Raw genomic sequence first — 24,226 nt, 5'->3', positions numbered from 1 at the left:
GTGACTCTTTACTATCCATGTACGTGGATATCTTTTAAATGTTATAATCGTACTTGCCACTATCACTTCCTTTGGCATCATGTTCCAAATGCCCGCCACCCTCTCTGAAAAAGTTGCCTCTCAGTTGCTCCTTTCAATTTTTTCCCTCTCACCTTAAATCTATGCCCACTAGTTCTGAACTCTTCTACCCTGATTAAAAGACCATGATCATTCTTATATCTGAAACTCCAAGTGTGTCTTGTACTGTTGCAACATGTCTCAATTACTGTATTCAGTGCCCTGACCAATGAAGCCAAGCATGCCAAATGCCCTCTTCACCACCTTGTCTACGTGTGTCATCACTTTTCAGAGAACAATGTACCTCTACCCAAAGATCTCTGTCTTACAGCACTCCCCAGGGCCTTATCATTAACTGCGTAAACTCTCTCATTTTTCAGCTTATCAAAATGCAACATTTCACACTTCAGGTCTGAATCCTGTTGTAATTTTTAATAACTTTTTCACTGTCCACTATACCACTAAATTTAGTGTAATCTGCAAACTTGCTAACCAAGCCAACTTTGTTCTTATCCAAATCGTTGATATAAATGACCAACGGTAACGGACCCAGCACCAATCCCTGCAGCACACCACTGATCAGAGGCCATCAACCTGAGAAAACTACCCTCCAGTTGCAACCTCTGACTCCTATGAACAAACTAAAGTTGTATCCATAGGCTAACACCCTCAAATCCATGTAATCTCACTTTCTGGGCCAGCCTACCATCCAGGACCCTATCAAGGGTACTAAAGTCCATGTAAACAATGACTACTGCCCTGCCCTCGTGAATCCTCTTGATCAGGTCTTCAGAAATCTCAATCAAATTCATGAGACATGTTTCCTACACAAAGCCATAGTGACTATCATGAATCGGTCCTTGTCTTTCCAAATACAGGTAGATTGTGTCTCTCAGAATCCCCTCCAGTAACTTTCCCACCGCTATTGTAAGATTCACTGGTCTGTAGTTCACCGGCTTGCTCTTGAACCTTTCTTCAATTAAGGCACACCATTCATCACCCTTCAGTCTTCTGCTACCTCATTCGTGGTTAACGGCGATACAAGCATCTCTGCCAGTCTGTACAATTTCTTCCCTAGCTTCCCATAATGTCCGAGCATTATTCCCTGAGCAAAGCACTGTCATATCAGCACAGAATTTGGTACTTGTATTTTTATAATGGTACTTTAATCTGTACTCTCATCCAAGGTGAGAATGCTATAAACTGAGCCATGGATGACACAATAGCTGAAATTAATATCTGTACCCTTTCATGAATTTTTTTTTTAAGCAGATGAAGGTAATCATTACTGAGAGAGTAATTCTCCATTGAGTGTCAGCATAGAGGGAGTGGGTCAAATGGTCTCTTATGCAGAATGGTTCTTACTTATCTTCACTCTTACCCTTTAATTTAATCTACTTTGGGATTTCTAACATAGATACAACAGTGCCCTCCATAATGTTTGGGACAAAAAAACATCATTTATTTGCCTCTGTACACCACAATTTGAGATTTGTAATAGAAAACATCACATGTGGTTAAAGCGCACATTGTCAGATTGTAATAAAGGACATTTTTATATATTTTGGTTTCACCATGTAGAAATTACAGCAGTGTTTATACGTATTCCCCCCATTTCGGGGCACCATAATGTTTGGGACACAACAATGTCATGTAAATGTAAGTAGTTATGTTTAGTATTTTGTTGCATATCCTTTGCATGCAATGACTGTTTGAAGTCTACGATTCATGGACATCACCAGTTGCTGGGTGCCTTCTCTGGTGATGCTCTGCCAGACCTGTATTGCAGCCATCTTTAGCTTATGCATGTTTTGGGGGCTAGTCCCCTTCAGTTTTCTCTTCAGCATATGAAAGGCATGCTCAATTGGGTTCAGATCGGGTGATTGACTTGGCCACTCAAGAATTGACCAATTTTTAGCTTTGAAAAACTTTGTTGCTTTAGCAGTATGTTTGGGATTAATGTCCTGCTGTAGAATGAACCGTCGGCCAATGAGTTTTAAGACATTTGTTTCAACTTGAGAAGATTGGACAATTCAGAATTCATTATGCTACCACCATCAGCTGTTGTATCATCAATGAAGATAAGTGAGCCAGTACCTTCAGCTATACCACCCTCACCACCGTGTTTCACAGATGAGATGGTATGCTTTGGATCTTGGGCAGTTCCTTCTCTCCTCCATACTTTGCTCTTGCCATCACTCTGATATAGGTAAATCTTCGTCTCATCTGTCCACAAGACCTTTTTCCAGAACTGTGGTTGCTCGTTTAAGCACTTCTTGGCAAACTGTAACCTGGCCATCCTATTTTTGCAGCTAACCAGTGGTTTGCATCTTGCAGTGTAGCCTCTGTATTTCTGTTCATGAAGTCTTCTGCAGACAGTGGTCATTGACAAATCCACACCTGACTCCTGAAGAGTGTTTCTGATCTGTCGGACAGGTGTTTGGGGGTTTTTCATTATTATAGAGAGAATTCTTCTGTCATCAGCTGTGGAGGTCTTCCTTGGCCTGCTAGTCCCTTTGCAATTAGTAAGCTCACCAGTGCTCTCTTTCTTCTTAATGATGTTCCAAACAATTGATTTTGGTAAGCCTAAGGCTTGGCTGATGTCTCTAACAGTTTTATTCTTGTTTCTCAGTCTCATAATGCTTCTTTAATTTTCATTGGAACAACTTTGGTCCTCATGTTGATAAACAGCAATACAAGTTTCCAAAGGTGATGGAAAGATTGGAGGAAAGGCCAGGTGCTGAGTGCTCTCTTATACCCACATTGAGGAGGCATTTAAACACACCTGCGAAATTACAAATGCCTGTGAAGCCATGTGTCCCAAACATTATGGTGCCCTGAAATGGGGGGACTGTATATAAACACAGCTGTAATTTCTACATGGTGAAAGCAAAATGTATAAAAATGCCCTTTAATAAAATCTGACAATGTGCACTTTAACCACATGTGATTTTTTTTTCTATTACAAATCTCAAATTGTGGAGTACAGAGGCAAGTAAATAAATAATGGGTCTTTGTCCCAAACATTATGGAGGGCACTGTACATACACAGAAAATAGGTGCAGGAGTAGGCCATTCAGCCCTTCGAGCCAGCACCGCCATTCAATGTGATCATGGCTGATCGTCCACAAATCAGTACCTTGTTCCTGCCTTCTCTCCATATCCCTTGATTCCACTGGCCCTAAGAGCTCTACTGTATCTAACTCTCTTTTGAATGCACCTAGTGAATCGGTCTCCACTGCCTTCTGAGGCAGAGAATTCCACAAATTCAGAACTCTCGGGGTGAAAAAGTTTTCCCACATCTCAGTTCTAAATGGCCCACCCCTTATTCTTAAAGTGTGACCCCTGGTTCTGGACTCCCCCAACATCGGGAATATGTTTCCTGCATATCTAGCATGTCCAATCTCTTAATAATTTTGCATGTTTCCATAAGATCCCCTCTCATCCTTCTAAATTACAGTGAATACAAGCCCAGTCGTTACATTCTTTCAACATATGACAGTCCCGCCATCCCGGGAATTAACCTTGTGAACCTACGCTGCACTCCCTCAACAGCAAGAATGTTCTTCCTCAAGTTAGGAGACCAAAACTGCAAACAAAACTCCAGGTGTGGTCTCACCTGGGCCTTATACAACTACAGAAGGACCTCTTTGCTCCTATATTCAAATCCTCTCGTTATGTAGGCCAACGTGCCATTAACTTTCTTCACTGCCTGCTATACCTGCATGCTTACTTTACTTGACTACCTCCCGTATCTCGAGAGCCACCTCTCGATGAAGATTTTGATGATGAAGTTCTGCATGCTTGAATACAATGTAAGCATTTCAATCTGCAAATTTATGCAAAATGTCACATTTTAGTTCATTGCTGAAATATTAGCTGGCAACCTTTTAAGCCAGCTAAACATCACTGAAAGTTTACAACCTATTTAGAATTGTGCATGGAGAAGAAACTGAATGGGTAGTAGATTTAAAACCTGGAAATGAACAAATAATATTAAGTACAACAGATAGATGCAAAGTGTTGGAGTAACTCAGCGGGTCAGGCAGCATCTCTGGAGATAAAGAATAAATGATGTTTCAGGTCGAGACCTTTCTTCAGAGATGCTGCCTGATCCACTGACTTACTCCAACACTTTATGTCTATCTTTGGTATAAACCAGCATATGCAGTATTATGTTTCTATATTAAGTACAATAGACCTGGTAAACACTGTTATTATTCAAACCAGATTAATGATTCGATCCACACACATCACCACTGAAATCCTTTTGAAATAAGTCTTCCAGAATAAGTCGGAGAGCATCTGTTCACTCTATTTGATCCCTGAGAGAAATAAGTGTCAATGACATAAAAAGCTAGAATTATGAACTTTTTTTAAGGAAAACAACACCGAAAATTGCTGAGATTTGCATGAATTTCATTATAAGACACAATTGCTGATGATATTTAAGGAACATTTCACCAAACAATTGAGGCAATTACCTGGAAATGTTCCCTTAATGAATAGTACAAACAGGTGTGGGTCTGCCACACTTTCATTTCTTTTTCTGCAAAATCCAGGTGAGACATCATTAGCACCTCCTAGGCAAGGACAGCCATGAATGGTGAATTTCATCATCAAAAGCTACTTTCATCGAGAGGTGGCTCTCGAGATACGAGAGGTAGTCAGGTAAAGTTTATTGTTAGATGTACAAATACAGTGAGCTGAAGGTACAATGAAAATCTGGCTTGCAGCAGCATGACAAGCACATGGACTCAGACAACACACAAAAACATAACTTATACATAAATTGATAAAGTATCATTAAATCATTGAATCATTGAATTGAATTGAACAAAAATTACATGCAAATTCTACAAGACATGAAAATAAAAAGACTGTGCAAAAACCAAGTAATGAGCCCAAAACAAAATTGGAAAGCAAGTCCATGGTAGTGTAAGTGGTCTGTTGCGTTCCATTCTCGAGGTAGGATTACGTGCTATATACTATATAGTATATAGGAAACTGATAATGTAGGAAAGTGTGTAGGAAAGAACTGCAGATGCTGGTTTAAATCGAAGGTAGACACAAAATGCTGGAGTAACTCAGCGGGTCAGGCAACATCTCTGGAGAGAAGGAATGGGTGCCTTTTTGGGTCGAGACCCTTCTTCTGACTCTTCTTCAGACTAATGTAGGAAAGTAGCTGTTCCTGGTGATGTGTGACTCAGGCTTCTACCTGACAGCAGCAGGGAGAGAAGACATAGCCCAGATGGTGGGGATCCTTGATGATAGATGTCACCTTCTTGAGACAGTGCCTCATGCAGATGCTTTCTATGGTAGGGAGGCTTCTGCCCATGATGGACTGGACTGAATCCACCACTCTCTGCAGCCTCCTGCATTCCTGTGCATTTGAATTGCAGCACCAGGCCATGATGCAATCAGTCAGGGTACTTTCCGCAGTGTATTACAGAAGTTTGTGAGAGTATTCAGTCCATTTGTTCCAGGGTCTCAATGAGAATCTTTATTCCATGAAGGCTGTGTGGTGGAAGTTGGCAGAAAACCTTTGTCTTGCAGATGTTGAATGTAAGGTCCATCCTGTCGTATGATTCACTGAATTGACAATGGTTTGGAACTCAGCCTCTGAGTGTCTGCATACTGCAGTCAACCTTGGTTAAGCAGTGAGGTCGCACTAGGCTGAACAGTTTCCCATTAATGCTGTAAATGAGTTCCACCGTCACAGGAAGTTAGTTAGCGGCGAAATGAAACATAGTCATAGAGTTATAAAGTCAGAGAGACAGAACACAGAAGCAGGCCCTTCGGCCCACAGAAATTGTATCAACCATTAATTACCCATTTACAAAAACTCTACATAGATCCCACATTCTCATCAACTCCCCCTAGATTCTACCTCTCACCTATACGCTGGGGGCAATTTACAGTGGCTATTTAACTAATATCTATGTCTGCAGGATATGGGAGGAAACTGGAACACTCAGAGAAAACCTACACCATCACAGGAAGAACATGCAAAACTCTGTACAGACAGACCTGAGATCAGGATTAAACCCAGGTCTCTGGCAATGAGGCTCTAGTTGCTGCACCACAATGCTGTCCATACTACAATGCCACCCTGCAATGTGAAAGATTAAGAAAAGTGCTGGGACAATAATGTAGCCTTGTTTTATATTGGTGTTCACTAAAATTGGCTCTTCTAAAGACCCAATTAATTTATATCATAACTTACATATATTTTCATAGATTGGTCTCAAAATGGAGGCCAATTTCTGTGAACTACAAAATTTGAGGAGTGTGTGCTACAATCATTCCAAATCATCATTGGGCACCATCAGGTTGGAGGCTGCGGAGAGGAGATATCTGTAACAGTCGGAGACAGTGGCTTGGTCTTTGCTCACAGGGTTATGGTCCAGGGAAACTATGAGGAGGTTTTTGAGAACTGCTGTTTGACCTCTCCCTTGCCTGCCTTGACCTCTCACCCACCCTCTGTATCATCCCTCCCTTTCACTTCTATACATTGACTATCTTCCCTATACATTCTTAGTTCCAATAAAAGATCTTGAACGGAAATATCGCCCTTTGCCTCCACAGATGCTGCTGGACCCACTGAGTTCCTCTGCTGCTTACACTTTGCTCTGGATTCCAAAATCTGCAATCTCTTGTACCTCCAAGTCATTACACATATGTGACACTGAAAAACGGTCAACGACACTTACATGGAAATGCCAGGTTCAATTTCACAACTATCACTATTTTTCCTGAAAATGATCACCAGTAAGATCTTTTCCAGATAAAATTCAATTTTGGACCCTTAACGCCTAAATGTGAGAACTTTATCATCTATATCAAATAGAGGCCCTAAGTTCCGGATAGTTACATGAACAATCAATTAGTAATTTTGCTGACAATTTACTATCAAATCTTTTTTCTGTATGGTGTGCCAGTAGATTATTATCCAGACTGCACATCTCACAATTTTGAAATAATTCTATGATTCAGATTAAAACACTGTAAAATAATCATCTTTGATAGTACATGGTTTCTAAACTTCCATGAAACTGACCTGTACATCAATATTTAATAAGTATGCCACAAAAACTAATAATTCATGAACATATTTATGAAGTCGTGGATGTACATATATTAAATATTTAATTAAGAAGGAAGCATTCTGTAAAAACATAAGATATTCATTGGGCTATAGATATACTTACAGGTTGACGATATTCGTTGTACTTTCTAAAATACCTTTAAGTATATCAAGAGAAATAGATGTTGCACGAAGGTCCCTAAAAGCGAAAAAAGACTATTACATTTCCAAATAACAGGCAATATTTTGAATATGTGACTTGAGAAATATCTATTCCATTTGCTCACACTGATTTTGCATGTGCCTAATTATTTATATGTGAGAGAGTGGATATGTTTTATATGTACATACTTTATGTCTCATGACAAATTCCCATAATTTCCATATTTTAAAAAATACTTCCACTTCTACAAGTTTCCAGGCAGTTGCAGACCAGAATTAATTATGTTGGCAAACCTGTTCCATTAATATAACTCTGAAAGGCAGGAAATGCCTGTATGCCTGCAGTACAAGATACATTGCCCCCAATCCACCTTGCATTCCTTCTCTTTCTCATTGTAACAATGTTGTTTCACGCTATTCAGAGTAACACAATAGAAATTAGTACATATACGCACTAATGACCTTTCCTTTTCAATGTATCACTTCAATTTTAAGGGAAATAGCATGTGCATATATAGGCTACCAAAATGTAAATAGTAAAATGCTTCCCTGATTTTCCACAACATATTGATTCAGATTTGATGTGTCTCAACATATTGCTTCTCAACCATCCTTTTTACGTGAGTCCAGACAGTGAAATATCACAACTTGCAGATGACATGAAAATCAGTCATGTTGGTGATAACAAGGAGGAGAGATGTAGACTATAGGATGATCTTAATAACTTGGTAAAATAGGCAGAGTAATAGCAGATGGAATTTAATTCTAATTATGCCAAAAGGATGAGTAGGATGTAAACAACAAATGGCAGGGAGGAGTACTGGGCAACAGAAGTTCATGACACCAAGGATCCCATAATGTGGTAGCACATGTTGATAAGGTAATGAAGAAAGCATATGGGATACTTATCTTCATGAAGCAAGGCACAGAATATAAAAGAACATAAAACACTGATTATGCCACAGCATGAGTATAGTATGTATTTCTGGTTGCTACACTGGAGGATGTGTGTACATTGAAGAGTGTACAGTGGAGATTCACCAGAATGTTTCTTGGGATGGACATTTCAGTTCAGACTGGATAGACTGGGTTTCTTTTCCATGTAGGAGGCTGACGGGGATGTGAGAACCTAATAGAAGTGTACAAAATTATGGAGAGCAGCGAAAGGGTAGAAAAAAGGAAACTTCACCATATCAGAAGTATCTAAAACTATAGGGCATAGGTATAGGGTAAAAGGTTTATAGGGAATATGAGGAAGAATAATTTTACCCAGAGGGTGGCTAGAATCTGGAATGCACTGCCTATGGTGTGGGGGTTTCACAACATATAAGAAGTATCTGGAATTGTTACGTTGGTATAAAACTGATGGGCCAAAGGACATGTTTCTGCACTGTATGAAACATGGCTTTATGATTATAATTATGTAATCCATTCAGTCCTCACTAGCTTTCCACATCAATCGCAGTATGGCACTGCTTGATGATCAGTTGCAGGAATCTTAATTAAGTTTTACTAGCTTCAAAATGCTGAGAAGGGCAGTATCCTCAATTTGAACAGCTAATTCAGCTCAGGACTTCTGCTTTACATGTCTCAATGCTAACTGCACAGTTCTTGACCTCAAGGCTGTGTGCTTAGCCCCTTGCTCTACTCACTCTATATCCATGAATGTGGAGCTGGACACAGTTCCAACTCCATCTTTCAATTCGCCGAGGACACCACCATTATCAAACAAATTATAGATAATGATGAGTCAGAGTAAAGGAGGGAGATCAATGGTTTGACTGAAGGGTGCCAGAATAACCTTGTTCTCAATGTCAGTAAAACCAAGGAATTGATTGTTGACTTTGAAAGAGGTGGGCCGAGGATCCACAAACCTGTGTTCATCGACGGGACAATGGTGGAGTCAAAAACGTCAAGTTCCTGGACGTGCATATCTCTGAAGATCTGTCCTGGACCCAGCACATTGATGCAATTGTAAAGAAACCCCATCAATGCCTCGACTTCCTTAGAAGATTGAGGATTGAGATTCGCTACGTCGACGAATACTCTCTTGATCCTCTACAGGTGTATGGTAGAGAGGATATTAACTGGTTGCATCACAGCCTGGTTCGGCAACTCGAACGCCCAGGAATGAAGGAGATTGCAAAAAGTGGTGAACACTGCCCGGTCCATCACAGGTACTGACCTTTTCACCATCAAAGGAATCTATAGGAAGCGTTGTCTCAAAAAGGCAGCCAACATCATCAAGGACCCACACCATCATGGCCATGCTCTCATCTCACTCCTGCCATCGGGAAGAAGGTGTAGGAGTCTAACGTCCATGTTCAGGAACCTCTTCTTCCCAACAACCAACAGGCTATTGAACATTATGAACTCCAACTAAACTCCGAACTACGAACTGCCTGGGTTGCACTAGGGTCTTTGGGCTCTGTTTTCTTTTTGCACTATATTGTTTTTTTTATTTATTGAAGTTTTTTGTTTGTTTATTATATTACCTATTGAGCTCTGAGTTTACAAACCTGTTACACTGCTGCTGCAAGTAAGAATTTCATTGTTAGATACAAAGTGCTGGAGTAACTCAGTGGGTCAGGCAGCATTTCTGGAGAAAAAGGATCAGTGATGTTTCGGGTCAGGATCCTTCTTCAGACTGACCTAAAACATCACCCATCCTTTCTCTCCAGAGATGCTGCCTGACCCGCTGAGTTACTCCAGCACTTTGTGGCTATCTTTGGTATAAACCAACATCTGCAGTTCCTCGTTCCAATTTCATTGTTCTGTTCCAGTACATATGACAATAAAACACTCTTGACTTCCATAAGATAGGATACTATTCGTTTCACCTTTACCCCAATGCAGACATTGAATTTTGTCTATGGAACTGATGCACTATATGCTGCGATCCATTTTCTGAGCTCTGCATCTTCCCCTTTATTCTACCTATTGTGCTTGAGCTTGATGTGATTGTATTTATGTATAGTATCTGATCAGATTGGATAACATACAAAACAAAGCCTTTCACTGCATCTTGGTACACAATCAATAATAAACATAAATCTAAGGTATTTATGTCCTCACCCATGAAGAATTTGGAAACTAAGCTTAAATATTGAAAACAATGTAATATCTTAGAGTTAACATGATAGCAATAAAGCACAACATTGTAAAGATAAAATTCTTTAAAAGTAATTCACTCACATCTTTAGAGATCTATATATTTAACTTAATTTTTTTATTATGATTTTAGCAATAATAAATGAAACATACTTACAAGTAGATTACTGAATCCAAATGATCAAAAGCTCCTTTACCTATTAAGCTTAAATAGTTATCACTTACATTCCTAAAAGAGAACACAAATAGTTAAACATTTGGGATAAGTTGTTTTATGGTGTCCACTCTACATGTTCAAGACTTACATAATTATTTTATTTACAAATAGATGTCTGTAGAAATAATCTATCAGAAGTATGGATCAAATGTAGTAATGATATTATTTCAAGCAGATGACCAGCTTAGTTCATGTTACTAATGTTCATCACCTGTAAATGGTAGAATATTCAAAATATATGTTTATAAATTTGCATAAAAGGCAGAGAAAAAAGCATTATGGAAGAACAGAGAAAACTAGGATAAGTAGCAAATTCCAGCAGCACTGGAAACAATATAGTAAACCCTGAAGGCACGAAGGCTGAGAGAATGGTGCCAACATACCAGAAAAATTGAGAAATTTCCAGTCTGAACAGAAACGGAAGATGAAAGAAGAAAATTACAGAACTGACACGTTGATAAAGAAGAAATATACAACTGTGAGTTGACTAAAAGACAAGACTTGGGATGGGAATCCATTTTATCCATCACTCCAATGCTCATTAATTTACATTAGCTCATCATTTGAATACAACATTTTAAAATTCTAATTTTCTTGTATAAATCCCTCTGTGAGAGATATAAGCTTTGGAACGCAAAGGGCAGGGGAAGAAAAGTATTTAAATATTTTTAAGGCAACAATAGACAGATTCTTCATAAGCAAGGAAGTTACCTCTGTTGCATCACAGTTCCAGGGATACAGGTTTGATCCTGACCTTGGCTGCTGGCAGTTTGGAGTTTGCACATTTGCCCCATAGTAACTTCCAGGTGGTCTGATTTCCTTTCACATCCCAAATCTCAAAATATGCTGGTATGTTAATTGGTTTTTTTAAGTTCCCATTAGCATAGGTATTCGGCAAAATATTCAAAGTGGGCATGTGAAAGTTAAGTTACAATGGTGGAGGGAATTGAGGAGAGGGGTGATGAGACGGCTTCACTGGGGGGGAGCATGGACTCGATGATCTGAACAGCTACCTTCTGTATTATAATAGGTAAGTAGATTCTTGCTTAGCAAGAGGGTGAAAGGTTGATGGGGTAGGCAGGAATACAAAGTTGAGGTCACAATTAGATCAGCCATGATCTTATTAACTGGTGGAGAAGACATATGGCTTACTTCTGCTCCTATTTTGTATGTCCGTATATGGCCCTTGTTTGGCTCACATGTCTGTCATCATTGTTGTTTATTTTGTTACATTACCCATAATTGCCCCATTATGTGAAGTTGGTCATTTTTCTGGTAAAAAATTGGTAATTTTGAAACTGTAAAGGATTCCCTGTTATTTACCATCAAGGTCGATGAACACGAATCTGATAAAATAATCCAAAACATATAGAAGTCTGCTTAATTTTAAATGTCCATGTATTTTCCTGCTGGTTCTGTCAGATATGTGTTCAATACAGTGCTCAGATCATATTTCCCTTCAAATGATCAAATCAGATGTTGGTTCTTCACTTCCATGATTCTTCAGTCCCCTGGTTGCTCTACATCTTTTCCAGTCTGTTGTAATATAAGAACTTAAGACAGGAGCTGAAACAGACCATCTCACCCTTTGAGCCTACTTCCACTATTCATTAAGATAATGACTGATCTACTATCGCAGAGTCATTTTCCAGCACTGTCCCAACAACCATGATTTTTCAGTGATTTCCAGGAATCTATCTTGAATAAATATAATGACAGCCTCCATAACCCCCTTTTTCCCAGAGCAAGGTGGCGTCTTCACCTGCCCCGGATCGCGGGGCTTGGGTCGGCCCGCTGCGGACCTTTCACCGTCCGGTGCGGCCTGGAACGTGGCAACTACAACAGCCTGACCGCGGGAGAAGACGGCAGGGGAAGAGAAAAGACATTCTGGCCTTCCATCACAGTGAGGAGGTGACTGGAGAAGACTCACTGTGATGGATGTTTCTTTTTGTTTGATTGTGTGGTATTGCTTATTTTTATTGCCCTTGTTGTTGGACTGTGGGTAATCTTTCATTTCACTGCACAATTATGTATATGTGACAAATAAACCTGACTTGAGAACAGAACAATTGATGTATCGGGTCGGGACCCTTCTCCAGAGGGAGGAGATGGTGAGATAAATGTATGTACACAGGGATGGGGTAGAGGGAGGGATTATTTGAAATTGGTGAATTCAATGTTCATACCTGTGGGGTGTAAGCTACCCAAGCAGAATTTAAGCACTGTTCCTCCAGTCTACGTGTGGCCTCACTCAGGCAATGGACGAGGCCCAGGACAGAAAGATCCCAAGGGGATGGGAGATCTCCCACGTAGGAGATTAGTGGGCAAAATTAGAACACATGGTATAGGGGGTAGGGTATTGACATGGATAGAAAATTGGTTGGCAGACAGGACACAAAGAGTAGGGATAAATGGGTCCCTTTCAGAATGGCAGGCAGTGACTAGTGGGGTACCACAAGGCTCGGTGCTGGGACCGCAGCTATTTACAATATACATTAATGACTTGGATGAAGGGATTAAAAGTAACATTAGCAGATTTGCAGATGACACAAAGCTGGGTGGCAGTGTGAACTGTGAGGAAGATGCTATGAGGTTGCAGGGTGACTTGGACAGGTTGTGTGAGTGGACAGATGCATGGCAGATGCAGTTTAATGTGGATAAATGTGAGGTTATCCACTTTGGTGGTAAGAACAGGAAGGCAGATTATTATCTGAATGGTGTCGTTAGGAAAACGAGAAGTACAACGAGATCTGGGTGTCCTAGTTCATCAGTCACTGAAAGGAAGCATGCAGGTACAGCAGGCAGTGAAGAAAGCCAATGGAATGTTGGCCTTCATAACAAGAGGAGTCGAGTATTGGAGCAAAGAGGTTCTTCTGCAGTTGTACAGGGCCCTAGTGGGACCGCACCTGGAGTATTGTGTACAGTTTTGGTCTCCAAACTTGAGGAAGAACATTCGTGCTATTGAGGGAGTGCAGCGTAGGTTCACAAGGTTAATTCCCAGAATGGCGGGACTGTCGTACGTTGAAAGACTGGAGCGACTAGGCTTGTATACGCTGGAATTTAGGATGAGAGGGGATCTTATTGAAACATATAAGATTATTAAGGGATTGGACACGCTAGAGGCAGGAAACATGTTCCCAATGTTGGGGGAGTCCCGAACCAGGGGCCACAGTTTAAGAATAAGGGGTAGGCCATTTAGAACGGAGATGAGGAAAAACTTTTTCACTCAGAGAGTTGTGAAGCTGTGGAATTCTCTGCCTCAGAAGGCAGTGGAGGCCAATTCTCTGGATGCTTTCAAGAGAGTTAGATAGAGCTCTTAATGATAGCGGAATCAAGGGATATGGGGAGAAGGCAGGAACGGGGTACTGATTGTGCATGATCAGCCATGATCACGGTGAATGGCGGTGCTGGTTCGAAGGGCCGAATGGCCTACTCCTGCACCTATTGTCTATTGTCTATAAGACGAGTTAAAATAGTTAGCAACCGAGAGATCCAATAGACCTTGGCGGACAAAGGTTCCAAGCACGTGCTTGGAAAATAGATTGTTCAATTAGACATTTCTCATCATATGCATCTAAGAATTAAGGTATGGACTCCATAAATATAAGAAAGTCTGTTTTACTAATTGTTGTCCTAAGCTGTGAATTGTATTCAAGTTGTTGTGCCATCCATTTTCTAAATTGCACCTAAATAGTGGTTATTCTTCAATGTATGGATGATCAATGAGGATTTGGATCCAGCGAGGTAAATAGATTTTTCCTTTGACCTTCGTAAAACACCACATATGCATATATTTTCCACTTGAAGTCATAATTTTGGTTTAAAACAGCAATGGCTTGAACAAGAGGGCTGGCCGCTGCAAAGCACAAGAGAAAGAGACTGGAGGGATGAAGCTTAAATTTGCAAGAGTTATAGTATGTTTTGGTCTCAGATCTCTTGTGACTCCACATCTCAGAAATCAGCAGTCAGGGATCAAGGATTCACATCACCGTTACTTAATATTATGTATTAAGTCTCCATATCTCATCTATTTTATTTTTAATGTTTTCAGGCTATTTGTTTCATTGTTCGATTAGAAGTGCCCCAGTTCCGACCAAGATGAGCCACCTATCTAAATCTAATACGAAAAAACTCAGTCAATGCTGAAATCTGACAATGAAGAAAAAACTGAGCCAATGCTGAAATCTGAAACTGAAATAGAAAAAGGTGGACATACTCAGTCGACATCTGCAAAGTGGAAATCAAAGTTAGCATTTTGAAGTACCCTCAGAAGTGAAAACTGAAAAAATGATTGAAAAGATACAGAGGAATGGGGGAGTGAAGAAACAAAGGAATGAAAAAGCAGACAATGGACGTGAATTTTTCCAGCTTTCAATATTTGTTATTTTTTCACATGCTATTGGTAAAATACTTTTTGGTTTAATAAACTTACAATGGAATCACTTCCAAATTTTCAAGTGTATTTTGCATTATTTCAGATTAGGTTAAACACAACTTTGTGGTTTGGTTTAATAAACTTACAATGGAATCACTTCCAAATTTTCACGTGTATTTTGCATTATTTCAGATTAGGTTAAACACAACTTTGTGGTTTTGTTTAGTTGCCAAATGTTACAACAGAAGTATCTCTTCAAAAACTCAAACCACAATCTTCAAGATTTGTATTAGTTATTAAAAGTAACTATTTTAGTGCATTACTGTAGATGGTAATTAAGAATCTGCAAGACTCATGTATTATTTGCTTAAAACGTGCAATTCATTGAAACAGGGAAAGAACAGAAATAAAATTTTATCATTTTACCGATAACATTACAAATGCACAGTATGATATTGTTTTAATTAGATTCAATGATAACCTAAATTTTACAGTCATGCTACTGAGCACATTTGTTTAATAATAATATTGTTTTTAACAATTTACACATAAAACCTGTGAAAATAATACTTACAGGAAATGTAAGCTTGATAGTTGTGTAAAGGCGCCAGGACCCAAAACCAGGATGTTATTATTGCTCAGATCCCTGGTACAAATCATAGGCACAACATGTGATACAACACACAAAATATGTATTAAAACATCATTCCTGGCTATATAATGAATATAAATAGTCATGTGGTCATTGTCATGTGGATTCATAGAGTCACAGAGCAGGAAACAGGCCTGTCAGCCCACCCGATCCATCCCAACCAAACTGACATTATGGACTAGTCCCATTTGCCTGCATTTGGCAAATATCACTATAAACCCCTCCAATCCAAATATCTGCAGATTTTCCTATGAATCCTATCCTTGTATTTGTGAATGTCAAAAGTCAATGTAGCAAGCAACAAACATTAATTTGGCAATTTACGAAATACTGATATATCTCCTTGTATGCCTGCCCTAAATGTGCTTCATTGTGTGAAAAAAACAGCAATATTTCATTTTACTATTATTTTTCTATAGCAATTTCTTAATTTTGATCACAAAATATCAATTAAGAGAATATAAATTATTAAGAATTAAATGTTTCCTTTTCTTTGCCGCAGATGCTGGTAGATCATTGAGGTTATCAAATGGGCATCTCCCTTCACTGTTGTTTAGTTGAGTTAAGCCCAGGATACCTCTGGAAGGCTCAACAGTCAGTTCTGGCGTCCCAGAAGAACCCCACTCGATACCTGCTTCTACCACCTATACTACCAGTATTTACCAAATAAAGGAAACATTTCTATATCTTTATTGGTAACATTAATCAAAAAAAGTACTTTATTGCATTCTACGTTCTGTTCTACTTTCACTGGTTTTATTTTGTCAGTCTTCTGCAATTTACTCTTAAAGGGCACAAACATTTGCCTTAGCAAAGCAGCCACCATTATCAAGGACCTTTCACACTTCGACCATTCTCTCTTCTTCCTTCTCCCAACGGGCAGAAGATACAAAAGCTTAAAAGCGCATACCACCAGGTTCAAGTACAGTTTGGCGGCACTGAGGCATAGCTGGGTAAAGCTGCAATTTCATAGCGCCAGAGATCTGGGTTTGAGCCTGACCTCGGGTTCTGTCTGTGTGGAGTTTGCAAGTTCTCCCTGTGACCTTCTGGATTTCTTCTAGGTGCTCTGGTTTCCTCCCACATCCCAGAAACGTGTGGGTTTGTGTTAATTGCCTTCTGTAAATGGTCGGTGTGGACTTGTTGAGCCAAAGGACATGTTTCCATGCTGTAGCTCTGAACTAAAGTTAAAAAAAGCTTCTTCCTCACTGTTATCAGATTCTTGAACGGACCTCTCATTATGATTGGCTGAGGATCCTGATACTTGCCGGAATGTAGCTGTCCCTGAACCTGGTGATGTGCAAAATCAGGCTTCAGTACCTCCTGCCTGACAATAGCAGCAAGGAGTGGGCATGGCCCAGCTGGTGGAGACCATAGATGCTACCATCTTGAGGTAGCACCTCATGTCTATGCCTTTGATAATTGGGAGGGCTGTACCAGCGATGGACCAGGCTGTCCACCATTCTCTGCAGCCTTTTGAGTTTCTGTGCATTGCAATTGGCATACCAGGATATGTTGCAACGTCAGGATCCCTTCTGCAGTGCACCTGTAACATTTGTGATAGTATTCGGTAATATGCTAACTGTCTTTAAACTACTAAGAAACTAGAAATGTTGGTTGGCCTACATTATGATTACATCTATGTAAGTGCTGTGATGGGACAGGTCATCTGATTTGTTAACACTCAGGAATTTGAAGCTGCTAACTTCAGCGCCGACTCATTCAATGAAAATTGTTGTGTGGTCGACTTTCCCATTCCAAACTCATCAATTAGTTCCTTGGTCTTGTTCATGTTAAGTGAAAGATTGCTGCAGCACCACTCAACCAAGTATTCCACCTCTCTCCTGCATGCTGACTCATCACCACCCGCAATTTGGGCAACAACAGTGGTGTTATCAACAAATGTACAGTGAGCTGTGGAGGTGGGGGCTAAACACATAGCTTTGAGGTGCACCTCTGATGTTGGTCAGTGAGGAGGAGATGTCATCAATCTACGCTGATTGTGGTTTGTCGACAAGGAAATCAAGTATCCGGTTGCACATGGAAGTACAGAGGCCCAGATCTCGGAGTCTACTGATAATTTGGAGGTGATGATAGTGTTGAATGCCGAACTGTGGTTGATGAATGTGCTCCTGTATGCGTTCCTATTATCCAGATGGTCCAGAATAGAATGGAGAGCCAGTGAGTTAGAATCTGTTGTTGACCTGTTGTGTTACTAGGCAAACTGAAGCAATCCAAGTCATGTCTGAAGCAGGAGTTGATTCGGGCCATAACCAACCTTTTGAAGTATCTCGTTATGAAGGATGTATGTGCTAGTGGATAGTTATCATTGAGTCAGTTCACAATACTCTTCTTGGGCAGGAACCACTAAACTGTGACTCGGTTGAGAACCTCAACTGATTTTCTCCTTTATAACCTGAATAATAACTTTTAGTGCTGAAGTACTTGGCGGTCAAACAACTTCAACTCTGCCCAGTTCAATCTGCAAGTGCCATAATGGTTTCCTTGTGTAATCTTAACAAATACTGAGCTTCAGTTTCAAAGAATAAACTTTTCATGTGTGAAATAAACTGGAATTTGTTATTCACTAAAAGTTTTAGTTTGGATGTAATTATGGTGTGGAAGGGGGAACTATAGTCGAAAACAGGTGTCCAATTTAGATGTCTAGGTGCACCAGAGATGAGATTATGGCAAGGGAGAAGGCGTCTCCTATGGACCGGTTGCAACAGTCAGAAAACTGCAGTGGATCAAGACTGACTGGGAGGCTGGAGTTATTGTGCACCATCACCAGTCTCTCGAAGCACTTGATGATGGTGGATAACAGAGCCACTGGACGTAGTCATTAAGGCATGCTACACTACTTGTCTTTAACGCTGGGATGATAGTAGTCTTCTTAAAACAGGTGGGGAACTCAGAAATGGGTGGTGAGATGGTTGTGAATAAATCTGCCAGCTGATCCGCACAGGTCCTGAGGTCGCAGCCAGGGACTCCATCCGAGCCGGTTGCTTTCCATGGGTTCACTATCAGGAAAGCCGAACTTACATTTGCCATAGTAACTGTTGAAGAAGGCTCCCGACCCGAAATGTCATCTGGCCATTTCCTCCCAACAATGCTGCCTGATCTGCTGAGGTCCTCCACCAGTTTGTTTTCTGCACAATCTCCAATCCCTTTTGCATCTATTTAGATTGTCATATGTACAGTCAACATCAACCTTTTGGCAGACCTCATGATTATTAACACCAGGGGAAGATTATGCTCTGCCCAAAGGGGAAGATTATACTCTTCCCAGTGTGGCAAATTATCCATCCATTGTCTGACATTTATTATCTTATTCATAAATGGGAACAGAGCATTGTTTGCAATAATTAAATGCTCATCACTTGTAAAGACAGTTAAAACTATTGAAATCCATGTGCAGAAGCATTGTTTGTTGGGGAACAGTATTACTCAAACTCAGCAACAAAGAATGCACAGCACAAATATCCATGCCAGGGGAATTCTGAAATTGAGCTAGTCCCTTGTGGCTGCTGCTTGTCTTTCTGAGTAGTGAAGCCTGCAGGCTTAGAGGATAGTCAAAAATATTGTAGCGAGTTGTTACAATGCATCAAATATATATGCTTGTGGTGGAGAATGCATGTGTTTATGGTGCAACATGGGGTGTCGATCAATTAGGTTTCTTTATCATTGATGGTGGTAGAGTCATGTTGTTACTTGACTCAGAAATTGGTTCTTCAACCCATTACGCCAATGCCAACCATCAGGTACTTATTCCAATGCCATTTTCCATCATTTGATCTCTCGACTTTGATGTCTTTGTACTTCAAGTGGTCATGCTTCTTAAATGTCATACGAGCCTAACTCCACCATTCCCTCAGTTAGTGCTTTCAAGAATCCAACCATGTTCTGGGTGAAAAAACAATCTTCCTCAGATCCCCTCCAAACCTTTCACCCCTTACCTTAAACCAATGCCCTCTGGTTTTAGACACCTCTGCAATGTGGAAAAATATCAAACTATTGATGCTATGTGTATGCCTCAATTAAGTCCTCATTCACTTTCCTTGCTCCGAAGAAAACAAATCCAGTCTCTCCTGATAACTGAAAATCTCCCTCCCGTTCATATCCTTGCAGATCTTCTCTGCACCCTCTCCAGTACAATTGCATCTTTCCAACACTATGGCGACCAGAACTTTACACAGTGGTGACCAAACTAAAGTTTTATATAGTTGTGTCATAACCTCCCTACTCATATACTATGCCTTGTCTTGTGAAGGCAAGTGTCCCATATGCTTTCTTGCCCTCTATACCAGCTGTGCTTCTATGCTGTGCTCTTCAAGGATCCTTGGACTTGTACACCAAGGTGTTACTCAATATTCCCCAGGACTTTACCTTTCAATGTGTAACTAATTGCCTTATGAGTCCTCACAAAATGCAGTACCTCACCACTTATCAGGTTAACGAGTGGAACAAAACTGTGATATTTTCTGAAATGGTCAGTCATTTCATTCTTTTACTCTTAAACATACCTGAATTTCCTAGGCTTTACGAAAATTACTGAACTTGGCCAAAATTCCTGGTCATCTGAATTCAAGCACATACTCAAACTTATGACTTTCAGGATGGTGGCCATAGCCTCAAATTGATACTTGTACACTGTACATGATGAAGTTGTGCAGGGCTAGCCATGTCAAGGTGGTGTCAACTGCACCTACGTCCTTTAGTTCCCAGTTCAGCTCCTTGGAAAAGCTCCTTTGTTACAAATGCATTTAAATGCATGTCATCTTGACTTGTTCCAGTCGCAATTGGCAGAGGTTTCAGTTCATAATCATAATCATAATCATACATTATTAGCCAAGTATGTTTTGCAACATACGAGGAATTTGTTTTGCCATACAGTCATACCAATTAAAAGCAACAGAACACGCAAAATACATTTTAACATAAACATCCACCACAGTGACTCCTCCACATTCCTCACTGTGATGGAAGGCGAAAAAATGTTCAATCTCTTCCCTTGTTTGTTCTCCCGCGGTCGGGGGCTTCGAGCCTTCCATTGACAGGACAATCCTGACTGCTGTAGCCGGCGGCACTTGGGCCCTCCGCATCAGGGCGATCAAGCTCCTGCATCGGGGGGGGGGATCTCAGCTCCCTCGCGCCGCGTGGTCTGACCCCGGGTCAGCGCCGGTCGAAACCTTCTGTGGCTGGAGCTTCCCGACATTGGTCTCTACCCAAGACTGCGAGCTCCTCGATGGTAAAATCCGCAGGCCGCAGTTGAATTCCAGGCAAGGTAAGGATGGTAAGTCCACAGCCCTGCGGTGGGGCTCAAAGTCAGTCCTGAGCAAGGCTGCCAGCTCCATGATGTTAGGCCGCAGAGACTGGACATACGATCCGGAAAACAATCGCATCTCCGGCAAGGTAAGAGATTGAAAAATAGTTTCCCCCATCCCCTCCTCCACCTCCCAAATAAAACAAACCAGAGAACATTAACACAAACTTTTAAAACACACTAAAAATGACGAAAAAAACAGACAGACTGTTGGCGAGGCTGCCATCGCGGTGCCTCCCGGTTGTAACCTTTGCCTGCAGGAGTGATTCTTAACTTCAATTTTGAAAGACATGATTCTGATTTTTGCTGCCTGGATTAGAGGCTACTAACTATGGGAGAGGTTAGACAAACTTGGTTTTCTCTGGAGCATCAGAGATTGATGAAAATATATACAATTATGAGAGGCATAGATAGAAACTTTCTCCCTGGGTTAAAATGTCAAATACTAAAGAGCATAGTTTTAAGTTTAAAGGAGAAGTGCGAGGCAAGTTATTTTCTTAAACCGAGAGTGATGGATACCTGGAAAGCGCTGCCAGGGATGGTGGCGGAGTTACATACAATAATAGCGTTTCCTGGTGTGCTATCTTCCATGTTCTATATATATATTTTTTTTAATCTGTTCCAGACATTGGAATGATCTGTACACAACTCTCAAGTTTTCATTGCATTTATAATGCTTCAAGCTATTCAACATTTAAAAAAGTTCTTTGATTTTTATATACCCAATTGAATGACCAAGCCATTGCAAAAACTGAAATTTGTAATGGATTTTCCTATTAACAACTTAATGTTTTTCTGTAATTCCCCCACCTACACTGTTCTAAACACAACCTACCTTTAGGCAAACTTGGATGTACGTATGTCTGCTCTCTTAATATAGTGAAATGTTAATGCTCAAACACAAATTGGTATAGAATACCAGCTTTACATCCTGTCAATTGGAATATCTGCATATTATCCCAATTCCATTACTTAATCTCCTTTCCAATAAGTCAACCAGAGTGTCACAATTTTCAAATTTAGCTGACAACTTCATACAATGGATTTTCATCACGTTTTTATCTGGATGTCCTAAAAGTAACACCTGGACTTGTCTGTTAATTTAGACACCATGTCACTAAAAAAAAACTTTCACCAAACAATAGACACTTTACAACTCTTGCTTGCTCCATCTTCAATAAAAGATGTCACTGAATCGACGGAGCTTCAGAAGTTTAATTAGAGCTGCAAGGCTCAGGCCTACTTTGTTTTCAATCCAATTATGGTGATCATCTGCCCCTGTGGATATCCTTCATGCCATCATGCTCTTGAATAACATTAAATTGCTAATGTTAATTTTGGTAAATTATTGTCCTGTCTGTAAGATAATTTCATTAATCTGTTCAATTTACCATTGTCTTCAGAGATAAATTAATTCCTCAACATATCTCATTTTCTTATTTTCATTTCTAATAATATTCGAATAATAATAATAATGTGAAAAAGTTCATGTGATTATAACTTCTCTATTTTCTTACAACCTAACAGTTTTCTCATGCCAATTTTAAAAGCCTTTGCAAGTTTACTTTCATATTTTATGTAACTTTTCTTATCCCTCAAACATAAAAACTGTTTCTATATTCAATTTGTTCAGCATTTGAATAATGTTCTGCATTTTATCCATATGCAAATTTTCCCAATCTATCATGGCCTGCCTCTAGACCATTCCTCAAAAGTCACCCTCATCTAGTCTTGAACAAGGAGTTGCTTCCTATTACTCCTTGACAAACACAATTAAATGAATCATTATATGAAAGCTATTAAATAAATGTTTGTACAAGCTTTTAACCCAGTTTATTATTCATTAATAAATCTTATTTATGCTGGTTCCTTGTTATTTCCCGGACATACAGTTGCAAAAAACTGGAGTAAACACATGATATTTATTACTTTTTCAGCATTAGCTTGGCTGTTTATCATTATTTGATCAGAAGTTACAAATTCACATCACAACAAAACCAAAAAACAAACTGCAGGAAAAACTCAGTGGGCTAGGCAGTATTTGTGGAGGGAAAAGGACAGATGATGTCTTGAGTTCAAACCCTTCTTCAAGACTGTTACCCATTTCCCTCCACAGATGCTGCCTTACTACGCGAGTCCTTCCAGCAGTTTTTTTTTTTCAAGATTCTAGCATCTGCAGTTGTCAGCTCATCTCTGCATCAGTACATTCTGGGTCTAAAAGGTTTACAATTTATTGAATGTGAATAGTAAAGCAAACATATCATGTACAAGTGCCTTCAAAAGATTTTAATAAAACTACACGTACAGAGGTGGCAATTAGAACATTTGGAATTAATACTCATTGTGTTCCCATTACCATGGCCTAAAAGAAAGTAAACAGTTTGTCAATCTAGTGAAAGTCTAAAGGGCCTGATTTTAAGGCGACTGCCGGCGACTAGGCTGTCGCCGACAGTTCGCCAGGGTGGCCCGGGCATAATCGTGAGGAGTCTTCCAAGAATCGTAGTGGATCTCAGCGCGTCGCTAAGAAATCAACCGTAGTGAAATTTCTCGGCGACTGCTGGCTTGTCGCCAGGTATTGCAGCTTATTGTGGGCGCTGTCGCATGCTGTCCCCAGGTTTGCTCGGTTCTCTTAGATGCATTTAGAAGCACATAATATTAAAATAAGTAAAGTCATTTGAAGATACCATAAAATACTTGTGATTAACTAATTTATTTACCGTCAGGACATTTGGCAGGCAGATTGAAGGCGACAGTTTGACGGTCAGGTAAGCGTGGGAATTTTCGCAATGTTTATGGCCATCAGCGATTACATTTAAAGTAGGCTCCCAACCCTGATATGCAACTCAGAAACCAGATATGCATCTCCCGTACATTTTCAAAGAATGCCCACACTCCGCACAAAAATCCATTTAATCACTTTTAAAATTAAATTTCTTAATACTGCTATTAGTAAACTGGAAGTAAATCCAGTTTATGTCTTGTTACTGTGAAACTTGGTTTTCAAGTAACCCGGGCAAGATGTTATATTTCAAAACTCTCATGTACTTACCGACTTGACAGTGATTTCAGCGAAAATTAGGACGCCGGAGAAGCATTGACAGCGTGGGAATTTTTGCGATGTTTCCGAAGACGGTGTAATCTCGACCTGACTCGGCATTGTCGTGGTCATTGTCGTAGGGTAAAAGAAAATTTTGGCGATCTGCTACGACTTTGACAGTCACCGGCAATCGCTTAAAAAACGAAGT

At 40.1% G+C, this 24,226-nt stretch overlaps 1 protein-coding gene across 1 annotated transcript in view; it reads right to left on the bottom strand.

The window, feature by feature from the left end:
- The window catches only part of LOC144610643 (uncharacterized), a 99,587-nt gene that overhangs the window by 29,319 nt on the left and 46,042 nt on the right, over nucleotides 1-24,226 (bottom strand). Inside the window, exons 5-7 of the mRNA XM_078429503.1 lie at nucleotides 15,584-15,655; nucleotides 10,575-10,646; nucleotides 7,269-7,343 (exon numbers count right to left, since the gene is read on the bottom strand). Coding sequence (XP_078285629.1) covers nucleotides 7,269-7,343; nucleotides 10,575-10,646; nucleotides 15,584-15,655 — 219 coding nt within the window. The remainder of the gene's footprint in view (nucleotides 1-7,268; nucleotides 7,344-10,574; nucleotides 10,647-15,583; nucleotides 15,656-24,226) is intronic.

The sequence above is a fragment of the Rhinoraja longicauda genome, chromosome 2 (assembly GCF_053455715.1).
Source record: "Rhinoraja longicauda isolate Sanriku21f chromosome 2, sRhiLon1.1, whole genome shotgun sequence".
Classification (NCBI taxonomy): Eukaryota; Metazoa; Chordata; class Chondrichthyes; order Rajiformes; family Arhynchobatidae; genus Rhinoraja; species Rhinoraja longicauda.
This window is presented reverse-complemented; position numbering and strand designations above follow the sequence as displayed.